Source organism: Plasmodium vinckei (genome assembly GCF_900681995.1).
Source record: "Plasmodium vinckei vinckei genome assembly, chromosome: PVVCY_14".
NCBI lineage: Eukaryota > Apicomplexa > Aconoidasida > Haemosporida > Plasmodiidae > Plasmodium > Plasmodium vinckei.
Window position 1 is genome coordinate 352180 of NC_051306.1, and position 15009 is coordinate 367188.

General features: G+C 22.1%; 4 protein-coding genes across 4 annotated transcripts; 2 read left to right on the forward strand and 2 right to left on the reverse strand.

The window, feature by feature from the left end:
• Positions 1 to 668: 668 nt before the first annotated feature.
• Positions 669 to 1754, reverse strand: PVVCY_1400920 (conserved Plasmodium protein, unknown function; the record flags this gene model as incomplete). Its single annotated transcript, XM_008624933.1, has 1 exon — positions 669 to 1754. The coding sequence occupies one exon, from the start codon at positions 1752 to 1754 to the stop codon at positions 669 to 671; it is 1086 nt and encodes a 361-aa protein (XP_008623155.1).
• A 2518-nt stretch (positions 1755 to 4272) lies between these two features.
• PVVCY_1400930 (60S ribosomal protein L24, putative) lies at positions 4273 to 5417 on the forward strand (the record flags this gene model as incomplete). The annotated part of the gene is made up of 4 exons (XM_037634835.1): positions 4273 to 4452; positions 4593 to 4742; positions 4888 to 5040; positions 5256 to 5417. 4 exons carry the CDS (start codon positions 4273 to 4275, stop codon positions 5415 to 5417), a joined length of 645 nt encoding a protein of 214 aa, XP_037490881.1.
• Positions 5418 to 9471: 4054 nt separating this feature from the next.
• On the forward strand, positions 9472 to 11829 carry PVVCY_1400940 (protein phosphatase PPM6, putative; the record flags this gene model as incomplete). Its single annotated transcript, XM_008624931.2, has 3 exons — positions 9472 to 11371; positions 11573 to 11628; positions 11803 to 11829. 3 exons carry the CDS (start codon positions 9472 to 9474, stop codon positions 11827 to 11829), a joined length of 1983 nt encoding a protein of 660 aa, XP_008623153.2.
• Positions 11830 to 12224: 395 nt separating this feature from the next.
• PVVCY_1400950 (U4/U6 small nuclear ribonucleoprotein PRP3, putative) lies at positions 12225 to 14258 on the reverse strand (the record flags this gene model as incomplete). Its single annotated transcript, XM_008624930.1, has 1 exon — positions 12225 to 14258. One exon carries the CDS (start codon positions 14256 to 14258, stop codon positions 12225 to 12227), a length of 2034 nt encoding a protein of 677 aa, XP_008623152.1.
• Positions 14259 to 15009: the final 751 nt, after the last annotated feature.

Here is a 15009-nt window from a genome sequence, read left to right on the forward strand (position 1 = left end):
AACGTCGTCTTTGTTATAAAATAGAATGTATATTCCATAAGTATTGTAAAACTGTTTTATTTAGTGCATGAAGTCTTTTATTTTTTTCGTCACTATACTTTTTTTAATAAAAAAGTAAATGTAACCTTATATATTTTGCAAATACATGAAATGACAAATAAGTAGGAAAGAGACATTTTGTCCACTAAGTGTCCAAATATTATGTAACATAAAGATTAATGCCTTAATTTATATCAAACATTTCTTCGCATACAATCTTATAAATATGCTTATAATATATGTATTGTTTTAAAAAAAATATATTGTATCCTTATTTGTTTACTAAAAAATTAAAAAAAAAAGTTCAAAAATTGGAAAAGAGGAAAATAAATATGTTCATTAGTATGCATTTTTTGCTATCCCTATAAATGTTGTCATTTAAATGAATAAATTTATTTAATCATAATAAGACAATTTTTACAAAGCTTATAGTGGGCACAAAAAACAAAAAAAACAATAAATGAATTATAAAATAGATATAAAAATGTGTAGTAAAATAAACAATAAATGAATTATAAAATACGTAATAAATGAAAATTGTGTCTATAATAGAAATCCTTCAGCTATCCAATGAGGATAACATATCTCTTTCTATAACTTATTGGGTATGCTTTTCAAACTAAAAACAATTATAACCCCATATATAACAACTTTTCATCAGGTATAACCACTATTTCTTCAGGGAATGGAAAAGTTTGATTATCATTTAAATATTCTACATGTAGTTTTTTTACATAGTAATCTACCATTTTCTCGAAATTAGATGGAGGTGGATTTTTTTTTAATTCTTCTTCTAAAATTGGCATTAATTTGTTTTTTAGCAATATCATTAAGTTATCAAAAAAAGGACCATAGGTAACTTTACAATAATATGAAGAAACATCAAGTGCTGCATATATTAAACAAAAATATATATATGTCTTTCGTCTAAAAGCGCTATTTAATATCTCTGATATATAACTCCATACTTCTCTAGTATCATTTAAAATTATAAAAAGTGATAAATGTAATTTAACAAAAGCTTCAATTCTTGAGTAATTTGAACAAATGTTTTCATCATTTTCTTTAAGTATAATATTATATAATTCATCTTGTGTAATTTTTTTTTCTTTCATTGTTTCTTCCATATCATTTATAAATAACGGGATTACATAAATACATTTATAAGACATTATTCCTTTATATATAAAATATGCCTTTTTATAATTTGAAATTATTAATGCTAAAAAAGCTGAAACACCCCATATTGATGCTTTTGATTGATATATTTGTTCGTCATTCAATATCCCTAGTACTTCATTAATTATTGAAAATAAACAATAATCAAATAAATATATATTATTTAATTTTAACATATCATTATATAGGTTTCTTATCATATTAAAGCATTTTATTATTTGTTCTGTCACATTGCTTATTATATTCTTGATACCTAATACTGTTCTTTTTATTGTTTTTACTATCATTTGTATAGTATCATCTTTTAACAAATCGATATGCTTTTTATATGTCGACATGTATATAATTGCATATTCTCTTGCTAATATACATTTGTCTGAGTGATAATTTAAATTGTCAAATTTTAATGAACGAAAGTCTCTCAGTAACTTTGATATTTTTATTACATCTTCATGCTTAATCAAACCCTCATCTAATTCCTTAATTAATTTCTCATCCGGTTTGATATCATCTTCTTTCCACGAAAAATAATCCATTATCAAAAATGTTATCTTTTGCTATTCTGAGGATATTTATATATATGTATATAAAGAGAGAAATAGAGAAACATATGATCCAATATTTTCTCCGCTTTTCTCTTTTTCTTACAAGATACACATAAAAAATCTCATAAAAATTGTATAAAAGATAATAATTTAATTAAATTAAGCTAAATGAATTAAACTTAAATATATACATACGAATTGTAGGATTAAAATGAGAATTAAATTATAATTATAAAAATTTTACCAAATTTATAAATTTTAATATTAAAAAAAATGTTAAAAAAATAAAAAAAATTAAAAATTAAAAAATTAAAATCTGGAAATTCATAAAGAAAAAGTTCTCTACATTTTTTAGTGGGTATTTATTATTCTACATCCATATATATTATACATACTCATAATTTAGCAAGTTATATGTCTTCTACATATTATATAAATGTGGTACGACAGGAATACCTACTTTTTGTTTTTTATTTGAAAAAATTATGGAGAATTAAACAGACCTTTGATAAAAATGCGCACCTTATATTATTAAACGACGGAAAATTTAATTATAGATATTATCTCCTTGTTAACATGGTATATAAAGTACGTATAAGAACCCCCCAAAAAATATAAAGTATTTTATAATTTTATATACATATCTTTAAGATTAACAGACCAATTCATACCCAAAAATTAATAATATTGATATTAATATATCCCTACACATTCCTACATTGTAGTAATAATAACAAATGATATATATTTATATTTATAAAAAAGAGAAACTCTACAACGTTGGGTTGTTATGAATAAATATAAAGGTGCATACATATACTACATGATAATCATATTGGAAAATTTATTGTTATGTCATAAAAACCCTTTTAAACAATAAAAAAAGAAAATTGTCCTTTATATTATATGCATGTTTCAACACAATACACACAAAATATTGTCACCTTTTTTTATGGAAGTAAATAAACTGAAAGCATTTAAAAAACACGCTTATTAAAAAGGTTTATAATTCATTATGCTAAAATGATGAATTATACAAAATTATATAAATCTTATTATAAATTTTTTTTATAAATAAGTATAAATTTCTATTAATAATTATTATATATTTAAATTATTACCCATCCAGCAAAATATATTTTGCTAATTTTTGTGGGACAAAAAATTAGGGATCAAAGTGAAATATATTTCAGGAGATGTATATTCAAAAACAAAATACCCTTGTATTGTATTATATAAATAATAATAATACAAACAATATAATATCAAATATTAAAAGAAAATTAAAAAAAATTAAACTATATTTATTAGTATTTTCATTTTTTTTTAATTTTAATTTATTTACTGTATTTAACTATATATTATTTATTATATAAGAACAAATCCTATAGGGGAGTAAATTACGAAATTAAAAAGTATGTTCCCTATATATTATATCTATGCATATAATATATTTTTTTAATATATTTCCCAAAAAAACGTTGCCGCATAAAAATTGCTAATATATAAAAAATTCCGTAACCCCTAAATGCATATATAATATTTATTTTCTGTAGGTGGTACCTCTTCCAATCCCTATATTGTTTATAAATATACTATTATATATATAATATATATACTTAAAAAATAAGTGTATGCTTACAATAAAATTGCTTATTAGCAATAAATAAGAAAATATTATGTAAGGGGCGCTGCAAATTAGTAATATAATAAAATTATATATATAATATGAAAAAGAATTTAAATAATAAAAGAATAAGAAAAAAATATATTAATAAAAAGGAATAAGGAAAATTATTTTTTTTAAGAAATTCCATTGGTAAATAATTTTATAAACAATTCCCATATACGGAAAAAGCCTAAAAAACAAGAAAACCACAATTAAAAGGTAATAATATTATAAATGCTATAATATATAAACTAGATATATTTATTATGCTTTTTTGGATAATCAAAAAAAATATATAACATATTTATGGCCAGTTTATATTATGCTATATTGTATATACATTTTAATGCTTTTTAAGAAAGGCAAAAAACTCCACTTTATATAACAATTAACAAATATATCTTATTAGTAAATATAAAAAAACAAAAAAAAAACGAGGAAAATATATGACTACTGAAAAAATATATTACACCTTAGAAAAGTTTATGTCACTATAAAATATTTAGTAAATGCTACATATTTTATAGGGAAAAAATATTATATAATTTTAAATATATAAACTTAAGATATATTTAAAAAATACAAAATTAATATAATTTTGATATTACTTTAAAACACAATATATATTGATATAATAGCAGTGGTTATATATATATTCATATGCATGCTTATAAATAAATATTAAAAAGTGGTGCCAACATATATGTATATTTTTATTCTATTTTTGCTTTTATGAAAACCGTGATGTATATACCGCCTATTTCTATTCATATTTATTCGACACGTTTCACATTTTCTATTTTGTTATAACATTTTCAGGTTTAAAAAAAGAAAAACAAAATGGCATCAATCAAAACAACAGTAAAAACAGAAGCCTGCTCCTTCAGCGAATACAGGATATATCCTGGTAGAGGACAAAAATATATTGCCAAGGATGGTAAAGTATATTTCTATTTATCTTCAAAGTTCGCTTCACTTGCCTTACAAAAGAAGAAGGCCGCTAAGTTGAGATGGACACAGGTTATTACAAAAAATAAGAAATACATGAAAAACTCAATTACAATTATATTCCATACTCAAATAAACTATTATCCTTGAATTATGACATATACCATATTATCTTTGCTTATTTACTTATTTATTTTTTCTTAATATTATAGACTTGGAGACGAAATAACAAAAAAACAAAAGTCGAAGCCACACAAAGAAGACGATATAAGAAAACCATCAAAGTGCAAAAGGCTGTTTGCGGTTTAAGTGTTGAAGATATAAGAAACAGAAAAGCCTACGTGCAAAGTATTGAAGCTAAAGTAAGTTTTAAAAAAGAGAATGAACAAAAATATATATAATATGCAAATAAAATAACCATATGATAATGATAATATTGCAATATTAACAAAACAATAATAAATATATACAAGAAATAATGCCTTTTATTATATATTATCGTTGAAGTTTAAGAGTCGTGATAATATTGACATCAAAACATATTCTCACGTAGTAAAACTTCGAAAAGCAAAGAAGGCTTCTGTTTATATATATACATTTACATTATCATTTTTAAGTAATGGCAAATGTTTTATTTGTTTTTTTATTTTAAATGATAATGTAAATGCATATACAAAATATTTTAGCTTAATTTCTTCGTTTTTCATTTTGAATAATGAAGGAAGCTACCAAATTATAGAACCCTATAAAAATATTTATCCAATACTAATATATATATGCATGAATGAATTATTTGCTAATGCATTTGTAAAAATATACACCATTTTATCTTTTTCACCACATATTTATTATTATTTTTTTTTTACGTGTTATAGAATAAAGCACGTTTTGCAGGAAAAGAAAAGGAAGATAAAAAAAAAGGTAAAGATGACAAGAAAAAAAATGCAGCACCAGTTCAACAAAAAAAAGAATTTACTAAGGGTAATAAATTACTAAATTTAGCCAAAAACAAAATGCATAAAATGATGAAAAAATAAGTTATATTTATGCATATCAAGAAAGTGTCTATTATATATCTGTTGTGATATAATATAAAAGCGATTAAAGATGGTGTATGATCATATATAGATATAATATGTTTTTTATTATATATATTATTTTTTACACTCTAAATTTTTTCCTTTTTTTTTATCTTTATTTATCAATTGTATTTTGATAACATGCATATATGCTCATAAATTTAAGTTGAAAACATTTTAAATTACAACATATTATATACATTTTTAAGAACATAAAACTTAACATAAAAAATTAACATCATTATTATTGCAAATACCTCCGTGTTATTCATAAAAAAAAATATGTGTCTCATTTGATTAAATATATGTACTTATTCAACTAATACTATAATATTAAAAATACGAAAGCGAAAAAAATAAAATTAGGATAACTCAAATAAGCTACAATATTGGTTACAGTATATTGTATAATCAATAATTAATCTAAAGCATCTTTTAAAAAGAATAAATTTGTAACATATATAGATAATCAATTTTATAAGACGAATCATATAAATTTGATAAGTATAGTGTATTATTATTAAGCTGTTTTGTTTCTATCCATATGAAAAATTTAAAAAAGTATACTTGTTTATAGCTTTTATGCATATGTTTATATTTACATATTATTTTTACAACTATATATATATAACATATTTTTATTAAAAAGTATTTTTTTTTATACGCTCCTAATTTCATATTGTTTGAAACATACAAGGAATAGTTAATAAATACCTTGGAGTATATTCATTCTAATAATTATACAGGGCTTTTTATAGAAAATATATTTAACGATGAAATATCGAATTTTTACATAAATAACATATATTTATGTATATAATTAAAATGTAATACTTATTGTTATTATGTAAATCCTTATTATCTATTGTATTCTAATAATCCCTCCAAATTTAGATCGAACAACATTAAATATATTAAGGAAATACATACAACAGAAACGTATATACATACGCGAGGAGAGTAATAATGAAACATATTAATAAAAAGCATTAAAGACGCATTAACAGTTTTATTAAATTAATAGGTACATTACTTATTTCAATTTTTGAAATATTTTTTTATCTTTAGGGAATTACTATTTTATATAGATCGATATAATTCCATGGTTATAACCGTATTAAAAAGCTTAGATTTTATAAAGTTTTCAGTTACTAATTTGGTTGTTAATTATTTTTACTATGTTTTATATACAGTGAATTAGTTTTTTGATAAAATGATACAATACATAAATTATTACAAATAAAATCTTCAAGTATATATTTTCATATACGCTTAAGCATACATGTACGCAGAAATATTTTTTTGCATACATATAAATAAAGGTACAACTATTTAAAGGGGTTTAAAGATAAATAGATTATGTTTAATGAACATATATTTAGTTATAGATAAATTATGCATAGATATATTTTTATTTTTTTAGCTATTATTATTTTTTACTACCAAAATATTAATAATTTTTATATAATTATATATATATATTATTTATAAATTATTTTATTATATTTTATACTTTGTAAATAAAGATAAATTTTTCAATTATGTAAATATGTACTTATAGCGCATAAATTACTATTTTTCTGTTTATTACATATCCATAATTATTTTAAACGATATATATTAAAATATTATATAATACTGGGAAATCATGTGATATTTCCAGAGCTTTGGGTTCTGATTTTTTTACGTAATTTGTTTATTTTTAATAATATATTATGAATATTAGCAATTGTATGCATATATTATAAAAATATTCAAGCTATGCATTACATATATAAATAACTTAGAAAAAAAATATATTGTATTAATTTTATTGTGTATTATAAATTATTATATGTACATTTTTTTTAATTTACAGCTATTATAATATTATAATTTTTATATTTTTTTCCATAATAATTCTATTTCATATATATAAAAAAAACAAATACTCCATAAATGAAAACGGAAAAAAAAAATTAAAATAGTAAAATATTTCACACATTTATAATTAAGTTTTTAAAGATATAATTTCATGTAATATACATAAATAGATATTTATTTATACATAAAGCATGTAATCGTTTTCCGCTTTTTAATTTATGAAATAAAGAAAATTTATACTTTATTTTTTTTTGACGTGATAAACTATATATAGAAGTTTTATGGGATATATAAAGTCTGTTATAATATTTGTACAAATAAGTAATAGGCCTCGTAAATGCATATACAAAACAAATGTTTTTATTTATTTTATTTTAAGTTTTGTCTATGATCTTTGTTAAATGGTTTTAAATCTATTTATTATTATTTTTTTATTACATAATTTATATACATCTTAAAACTATTACTTTTTTTCAACATAATAGTAATAAACATGCATATTATGAGTTTTACATAACATGTTTAGATATTTATATACTTAAATTTTATATATATTACACATACTAGTATGATAATTACGAAACTGCATGAACATATCTATATTTATGATTATTTATATAATAATTTTTTTTAGTTGAATGAAGTATTCGTATAAGGTACACGATGCAACTATTAATTTATTATATACGTCCCCCTTCATTTTTGATTGGGAAAAGACCTATGTAAACTTAATTGCACATTTTACGTTTTGAAAATTTTCCATTAATTTGATGCCTTTAAAAATTATCTTCATTTAACACACTTTTTCAGTATATTATTGTATATTTTTTTTCTTAATTTCATGTATAGCATGTTAGTTAAAATTATAAATGAATTACTATCTATATGAAATATATACACATTTATTTGTTTTTTTTTTCGTTACCACGAATGTATAAGTTTATATATTTGCAACTGATACATTTTTAAACTTTTCCTTAAGTAAAAGGGGACAGAATAAAAGAGGATGTTGTTAATAACCCCAAATACTCACTTATGATATATTTTTAGTATATGTTAAAATTATAGGAAAATTTTAAAAGTTATTTTTATTAAAGTTTTATAGAATATTATAAAATTATAATTGTTTATTAATTTTATAAAATATTTATACATGTTATATATGTGTGTGTGTGAATAATTTTGTGTTATATATGAATTTGTTTTAAATGTGATTAATATGCCGGTAGGTAAATTACACTATTGTAATTAACTAAATCTAACTATATATAAGTCTTAAGACCAAATATTTATTTTTATATAGTTTATGAAATACATATATACACATAGACATATATATTCTAAAATATATTCCCGTTTCTTTTGACGTATATGTTATTTATGATTATTTTTTATTTAGTTTCATTTTTCGTGGTGACCAATTTTGTAAAATATATGTTATAAATTATATTGGGTGTTTGCCTTAGTCGAATACCATTGCATTTTTATTATTTATTTTATGAAGTGCTATTTAAAATAAATGAGTATATATATCAATTATTTATATAAAGTTTAATTAAATACATGCTTCATTTTGTGTTGATTAATTCTGTATTTTATCTTATCTTATTCTTTATATACTTTATTTTGATTTCATTACATTTTAGCTTTTAAATAAAATTTTATGGTTTTTTATTTGTATTTTTTTTTTATTTCTATTGTTATTGTCTTTTTTACCAATCATTGATAGCTTGTAATATAAACACTATATTATTTACATCCCCTTTGGAAATTCACAAATTAGTTTTATATTTTAAATATAATCATTTCATTTATTACTATCAATTTTTTGTAAATATATAAACCGTTGCATTTTTTCTTCCATTTTATTATTTATATGATTAATTATTATGCCGTAATAAACCATTTTCTATCCTTTTTTATTGATATTTTATTATATATAATAATTCAGGAAATCGTGTTATTCACACCCATCATTTGTGTTATATATATATGAATAAAATATTATTCTCTTTTTTAATTTAATTCCGTATAGTACAATTTCATCAAACATAAATAAATAATACATATATGTATATGCATATGTATTCACGCGTGTTTGTTTACTTCCCCTTTCCAATCCGTTACATTTTCAGAAAATCTAACAATTATGGGTAATTGTATGGCATTTATAAATCATTCAAAATTAAAAAAAAAGAAAAATACATTTACAAATTTGGATTTATATCTTGAAGATGCGCACGACTCAGATAGTAGTGATCAATATCAAAGAAGAATTCGAAGAAACCGAATAAATAATAATAGTAACGGAACAACAATTAGTAATGATATAAGTAATTCAAACGACCAAAGATCTAGTCATATTACAAACGGAAATATTTCTAATAGTTATGAAAATAGTGAAAATGAAAGTTACATTCAACATAATAATAGTGAAAACATAGATAAAGAAAAAGGAACCAAAGATAATAACAACACCGAAAATGATAAAAATGCCCAATCATATAAATCTATAAATCATCAAACCCACAATGATTCCATATCTTGTAATTGTGAAAAGAATGATCATGGTCAATGTGATTGTGAATTAAATAAATCAAATCAATTGTGTGAAAAAAGTGGAACTTCCACAAGTATTGCAACTATAATTAGTCCAAATATTCCAAAAAGAAAACAAAAACAAAATGTTTTAAACATAAAATATAGTAATATGGCATTAAGTGACATACGAGACGCTGATATTATAATTACCTTTTTATTTAGTCTCTTCCTTTATTTTAATGCTAATAATATAGTAGATATGTTCGATAGAAATAAAAAAGAAAGATATTCATTAAAAAATCCATTAAATATTAATCATGATGTTATAAAATTTCCAACTTTTCCAAAAGAAATCATTGATAATTTTTTAAAAAATGATTTCACATTATTAAAAAAATATATAAAAAATAAATGTAATAAATTAAAAAAAAAATATAGAACAAATTTAGAAAATGGAAATAATGAAAAAGAAGAAAAAAGTGGAAAGAAAAATTTTAAATATGAATTAAAAATAAAAAAAGAAAAATGTACATTTGCAAAAATCGTAGAATCGGTTGATAGAAATGAATCAACATTTAGAGATATCACAGAAATACTATATGATGAAAATATGCCAGATATTAAAATTACATTTGTTGTTATGGGAGCATATTCCTTTTATCAAAAAAATATGAAACCATTTCAAGATAAAAATACATTCTTTTATAAATCACCATCATATTCATGTGATGCAGAAATATCAGTAGCATGTAAAAAAGGAAGAAAACTAGATTGCCCCAATCAAGATGATTTTACAATAATTCAAACAAACGAATGGATCTTAATTATGGTATTTGATGGACATGGTCCATCAGGGCATGATATAAGTAATTTTTCTCATGTTGTTCTTCCCTTAATATTTTCATATAATATCGAGCGAATATTTGAAAATCCTGTGCGCACAATGAAAACAATATTTTATATGATAAATTGTTATTTAGTTAATTATTCTTATTGTATAAATAATAATATAAATCCTATTAATATCAATTTTATTGATTATAATTTAAGTGGAACAACATGTACTATTATTTTATATAATTTTTTAACAAAAAAAATATACTCTGCTCATACAGGTGATAGTAGAGCAGTTATGGGAAAACATGATGCGAAGACTAATACATATAAGGCATATAATATAACAGAAGATCATAAACCTTCTTTAAAATTAGAAAAAGATAGAATTCAAGCATTTGGTGGTGAAGTTAAAAAATTACAAGGAGATGTATCATATAGAGTTTTTGTAAAAAATGAAATGTATCCTGGTTTAGCTATGAGTAGAGCTATAGGGGATATTACTTCTTCATTTATTGGTGTCACTTGTGAACCTACTATTAAAATTTTCGATAAAACAGATGAAGATAAATTTATTATTGTTGCTACTGATGGCATATGGGAATTTATAAGTAGTGAGGAATGCGTCCAAATGGTCGCAAGAAAACGAAAGAAAAAGGTCCATGTTGCCATGGGTATGTCTCTAAAAACATTAATCATTATCTATAACTTGTGTATACCTAATTAATTTATTGAATGCGTCCTCATATTCTTGCAATGTTCCATTATTATGCTGATTCTTGAGCACCACATGGTGCCAACTTGGCTCCCTCTTTATACATATTATTTTTTCACCGCATGTAATAAATTATTCTTTTTTTTTTTTTTTTTTGTAGAAGAAATAATTAAAGAGTCATGGAGAAGATGGGAACGAATTGATACCGTCGACGATGTAACATACCAAATAAATAAAAAATATATCTTATCCGTGTGTTGTGCTTACATTCAAAATCGTTCATCTATATTTTTGCATGTAATTGTTTTTCTCTAAATTGGACACCCAATATATTTCCACACATTTTTATGCACAAAATTATATCATTAAATTTTTTTTTTTTCTTTTCAGATGACCCTTGCCATTCTATATTTCTAACCTATTTTTTTGTATGTTGAAGTATTGATAATTAATCTAATTCTTGGTATTTTTATTTATAATTTTTTTTTTAACAAGAATTTTGAAATTTTCTTTGTTTGATTTTATTTTTAATTCTTTTATGATTTAATAAATTTAAAAAAAAAATAAAAAATGAAAACATGCTAATAATAATCGTATATTTATTACTATAATAAATATTTTTATTTATACTTGATAAGTTGTTAAGTAAACAATTATAAACTTTTTTGCGCAATTGTGCAAATTGAACAATAAACAAATTTAAATGAAAAAATAAAAAAGTAAAAAAACGAAAACAGGGAAAATTATATATGAAAAAAAAACTGAAAACAAACACACATTGGCTTCACGCAACTGGGTTGCTTTCTTCATGTCTATATTTCCAATACATTGTGATGCTTTTTAATAATGTGAAAATAGTGCATGGCATCGTGTTCCTTCAAATATTCTGTGACTTCCATCTCGGTTTTAGCTACAAGAATTTTCCAATTTAAAAAATTTTTTTTTTTAGTAGTGCCACTCCAAATTAAACTACAATTAACTCCTCTTTCTTTATTTAACATGCTAAAATCAGTATCACCATTATTTTCGAAATTTGTATTATTGTTATTATCATCAAATTCATATATCAATTTATTTTTATTTCGATTTTCATCGTTATTTCCATTACCCACATCATCACCTGCTTCTTCATCCTCGTCACCCTCCATTTCATCTTCATCCCATTTAATTCTTCTGAAGATTAAACGTTTGTATCTTTCTATTGATATATGTTTTCCTTCGACAATTATAAAATTATAAAGAACAGTCATTACAAATACGCCTGTCAAATGCAATTGTTGAGCATTTATATTAATCTTAAAAATATGTTTTTTATTGTTTACTTTTGTTATATATATAACTAAAACTTCATTTTCTTCATCTGGATTTGATTTCCATTTATTAATTTTTTTTTTACTTTTTTCTTCTGGTTTTAATTTTCTTTCTTGATTTTGTTGAAAATGTCTTAATTCTCTTTCTTTCATCTGTTCTCTTACTTGTAGTTCAATTCTTGATGGTTGTGCAACGGCACTATTCCCCAAAACCCTCATCAAATTTGATAATTTCATTTTAGGGGGAGGTGGGGGAATTAACCCAATTCGTATTTTATCTTGTTTTTCTCTTTCTTTTTCTTGTCTTTTTCTTTTTCTTAATTTTTTTCGTTCTAAGGGTGTTAAAAACATATGAGGCGTATTTAATGATTCATCTTTTTTCTCTGCATTTAATGGAACTGGATGTTCTATATACTTTGTTATTCTTTTCAAATTTATTTTGTATAAGGCATTATTAAATATTAATTCAGAGTTTTCTAAAACAAGTATTTTGCTATTTTCACATTTTTCTAGTTCCTTATTAACTTCAAACAGTGTTTTTCTCGAAAGTCCATTTTCATTCTCTTCGATATTTTCGTCTTCGTCATTTTCTTCGTCGTCATTAATATTTTTATTATTCCAATTATCTATTTGCTCGCTAATATATTCTTCTAAATTTTCCTGATTTTCGACCTTTTTAAATATTACGGTATCCCATTTTTCATCAATATCATATTTATCAGATTCAGACCATTCCTTTTGTTTTCCAAAATTATTAATACTATTTATGTCTATCAAGTTGGGGTTTATATTTATATCATTTCTTAAAAAATTTAATGATAGCTCTTCAAAAGATTGTCCCTTCTTTTTTTTTTCTTCAAACATTTTTTTAATATCATTATTTATATTTGATTTACTATTATAAAATTTTCTGGCAGTTGCTTGTTGCTTAATATATGAACCTGGGACTATAAAATTTAAAGCATTCTTTTTTTTTTTTATTACATTATCATTTTTATTATTATTTTTTATTCGAGGATCAAACCATTTTGAATCTTCAATTATTTCATCATCATCATTTTCTTTCTTTTTTAAAATATTATTTTCATTTAATTTATTTATATTCACTTTTAAAGTTGAATAGGGTATTGGTTTTATATTTATTACGTTACCTTCATCATCAATTTCTCTTCCTTGATCATCAAATTTTAATGCTTTCGGCATATATTTTATTTTGTTTATATTATTTCTTATTTCATCTTTAAGTTGATTTGCTCGTTTTGCTTTTTCAATAGCAAGTTTCGCAGATTCAGTAGCCTTTAATATATTTAAATGGATTGCTGATGTAAATATTGGTAAATTTAAAATAGGATTTGGTAGTCCTTGGTTGGATATGCTCCCACTATTTCCAAGGCTATTAGCTAGTGGTGTTTTAGAATTTAAAGCTAGATTCTCTAAAATGTTGACTGGCTGATTATCCTTTTCATCTTTTTCTGTATCATCTTTCTTTTCTGCTTCTCCCCACCTCGATTTTCTTTTCTTTTGAGGTTCATTCATGGCTCAATATATAATAAAAACCACGAAAATTCACAGTTATAATATAAAAATGTAAAAATATAGCAAATATAAAGCTATAAGTTTATGTATATATCATTAAACTGAAGGCATATGATAAAAAAAATGGGGAAAAATATGTAGCTATCTACATTAGGTTAAAGAAAACCTAAAAATACCACAGCTTCAGTCTCATAAATATTTTTAATATATGTTTTATTTACTGAAGAATATAATTCTCCAACTTAAAAAATAACTATCATATTATATTATAAGAAAAATAAACCATTTTCAAGGTATCACAAATTAGATATATTCATGCATAAAATGTATTTAAGAAAATGTACATGAATATATATAATTCAATTATATACACATATGTATTTATGCACACTTATTTATACCATGCATATTCAGGTTTATTCATCAAACTTAAAAAAATACATATATGCTACAACAATACATCCCAACTTATTTTATCTACTTTGAAAAAGCAAATGATAAAGTATAGACTTCCCCATATAGCATTTTCTCTCTATCATATGTGTATATATAAACTCGAAGTTTTAGCGTGCCATCATACCATAACAAAAATAAAATATTTTTCAATTTTTTATTTGAAATGATAATATAAATATATTAAGACTATCTACTACTTTAATTGTGTCAAATAAAACTATTATCAATTTAAGTTATATATGCATATACATATAATTATATTTTGGAAACAAAAAAACTGATAAAAATACTATTT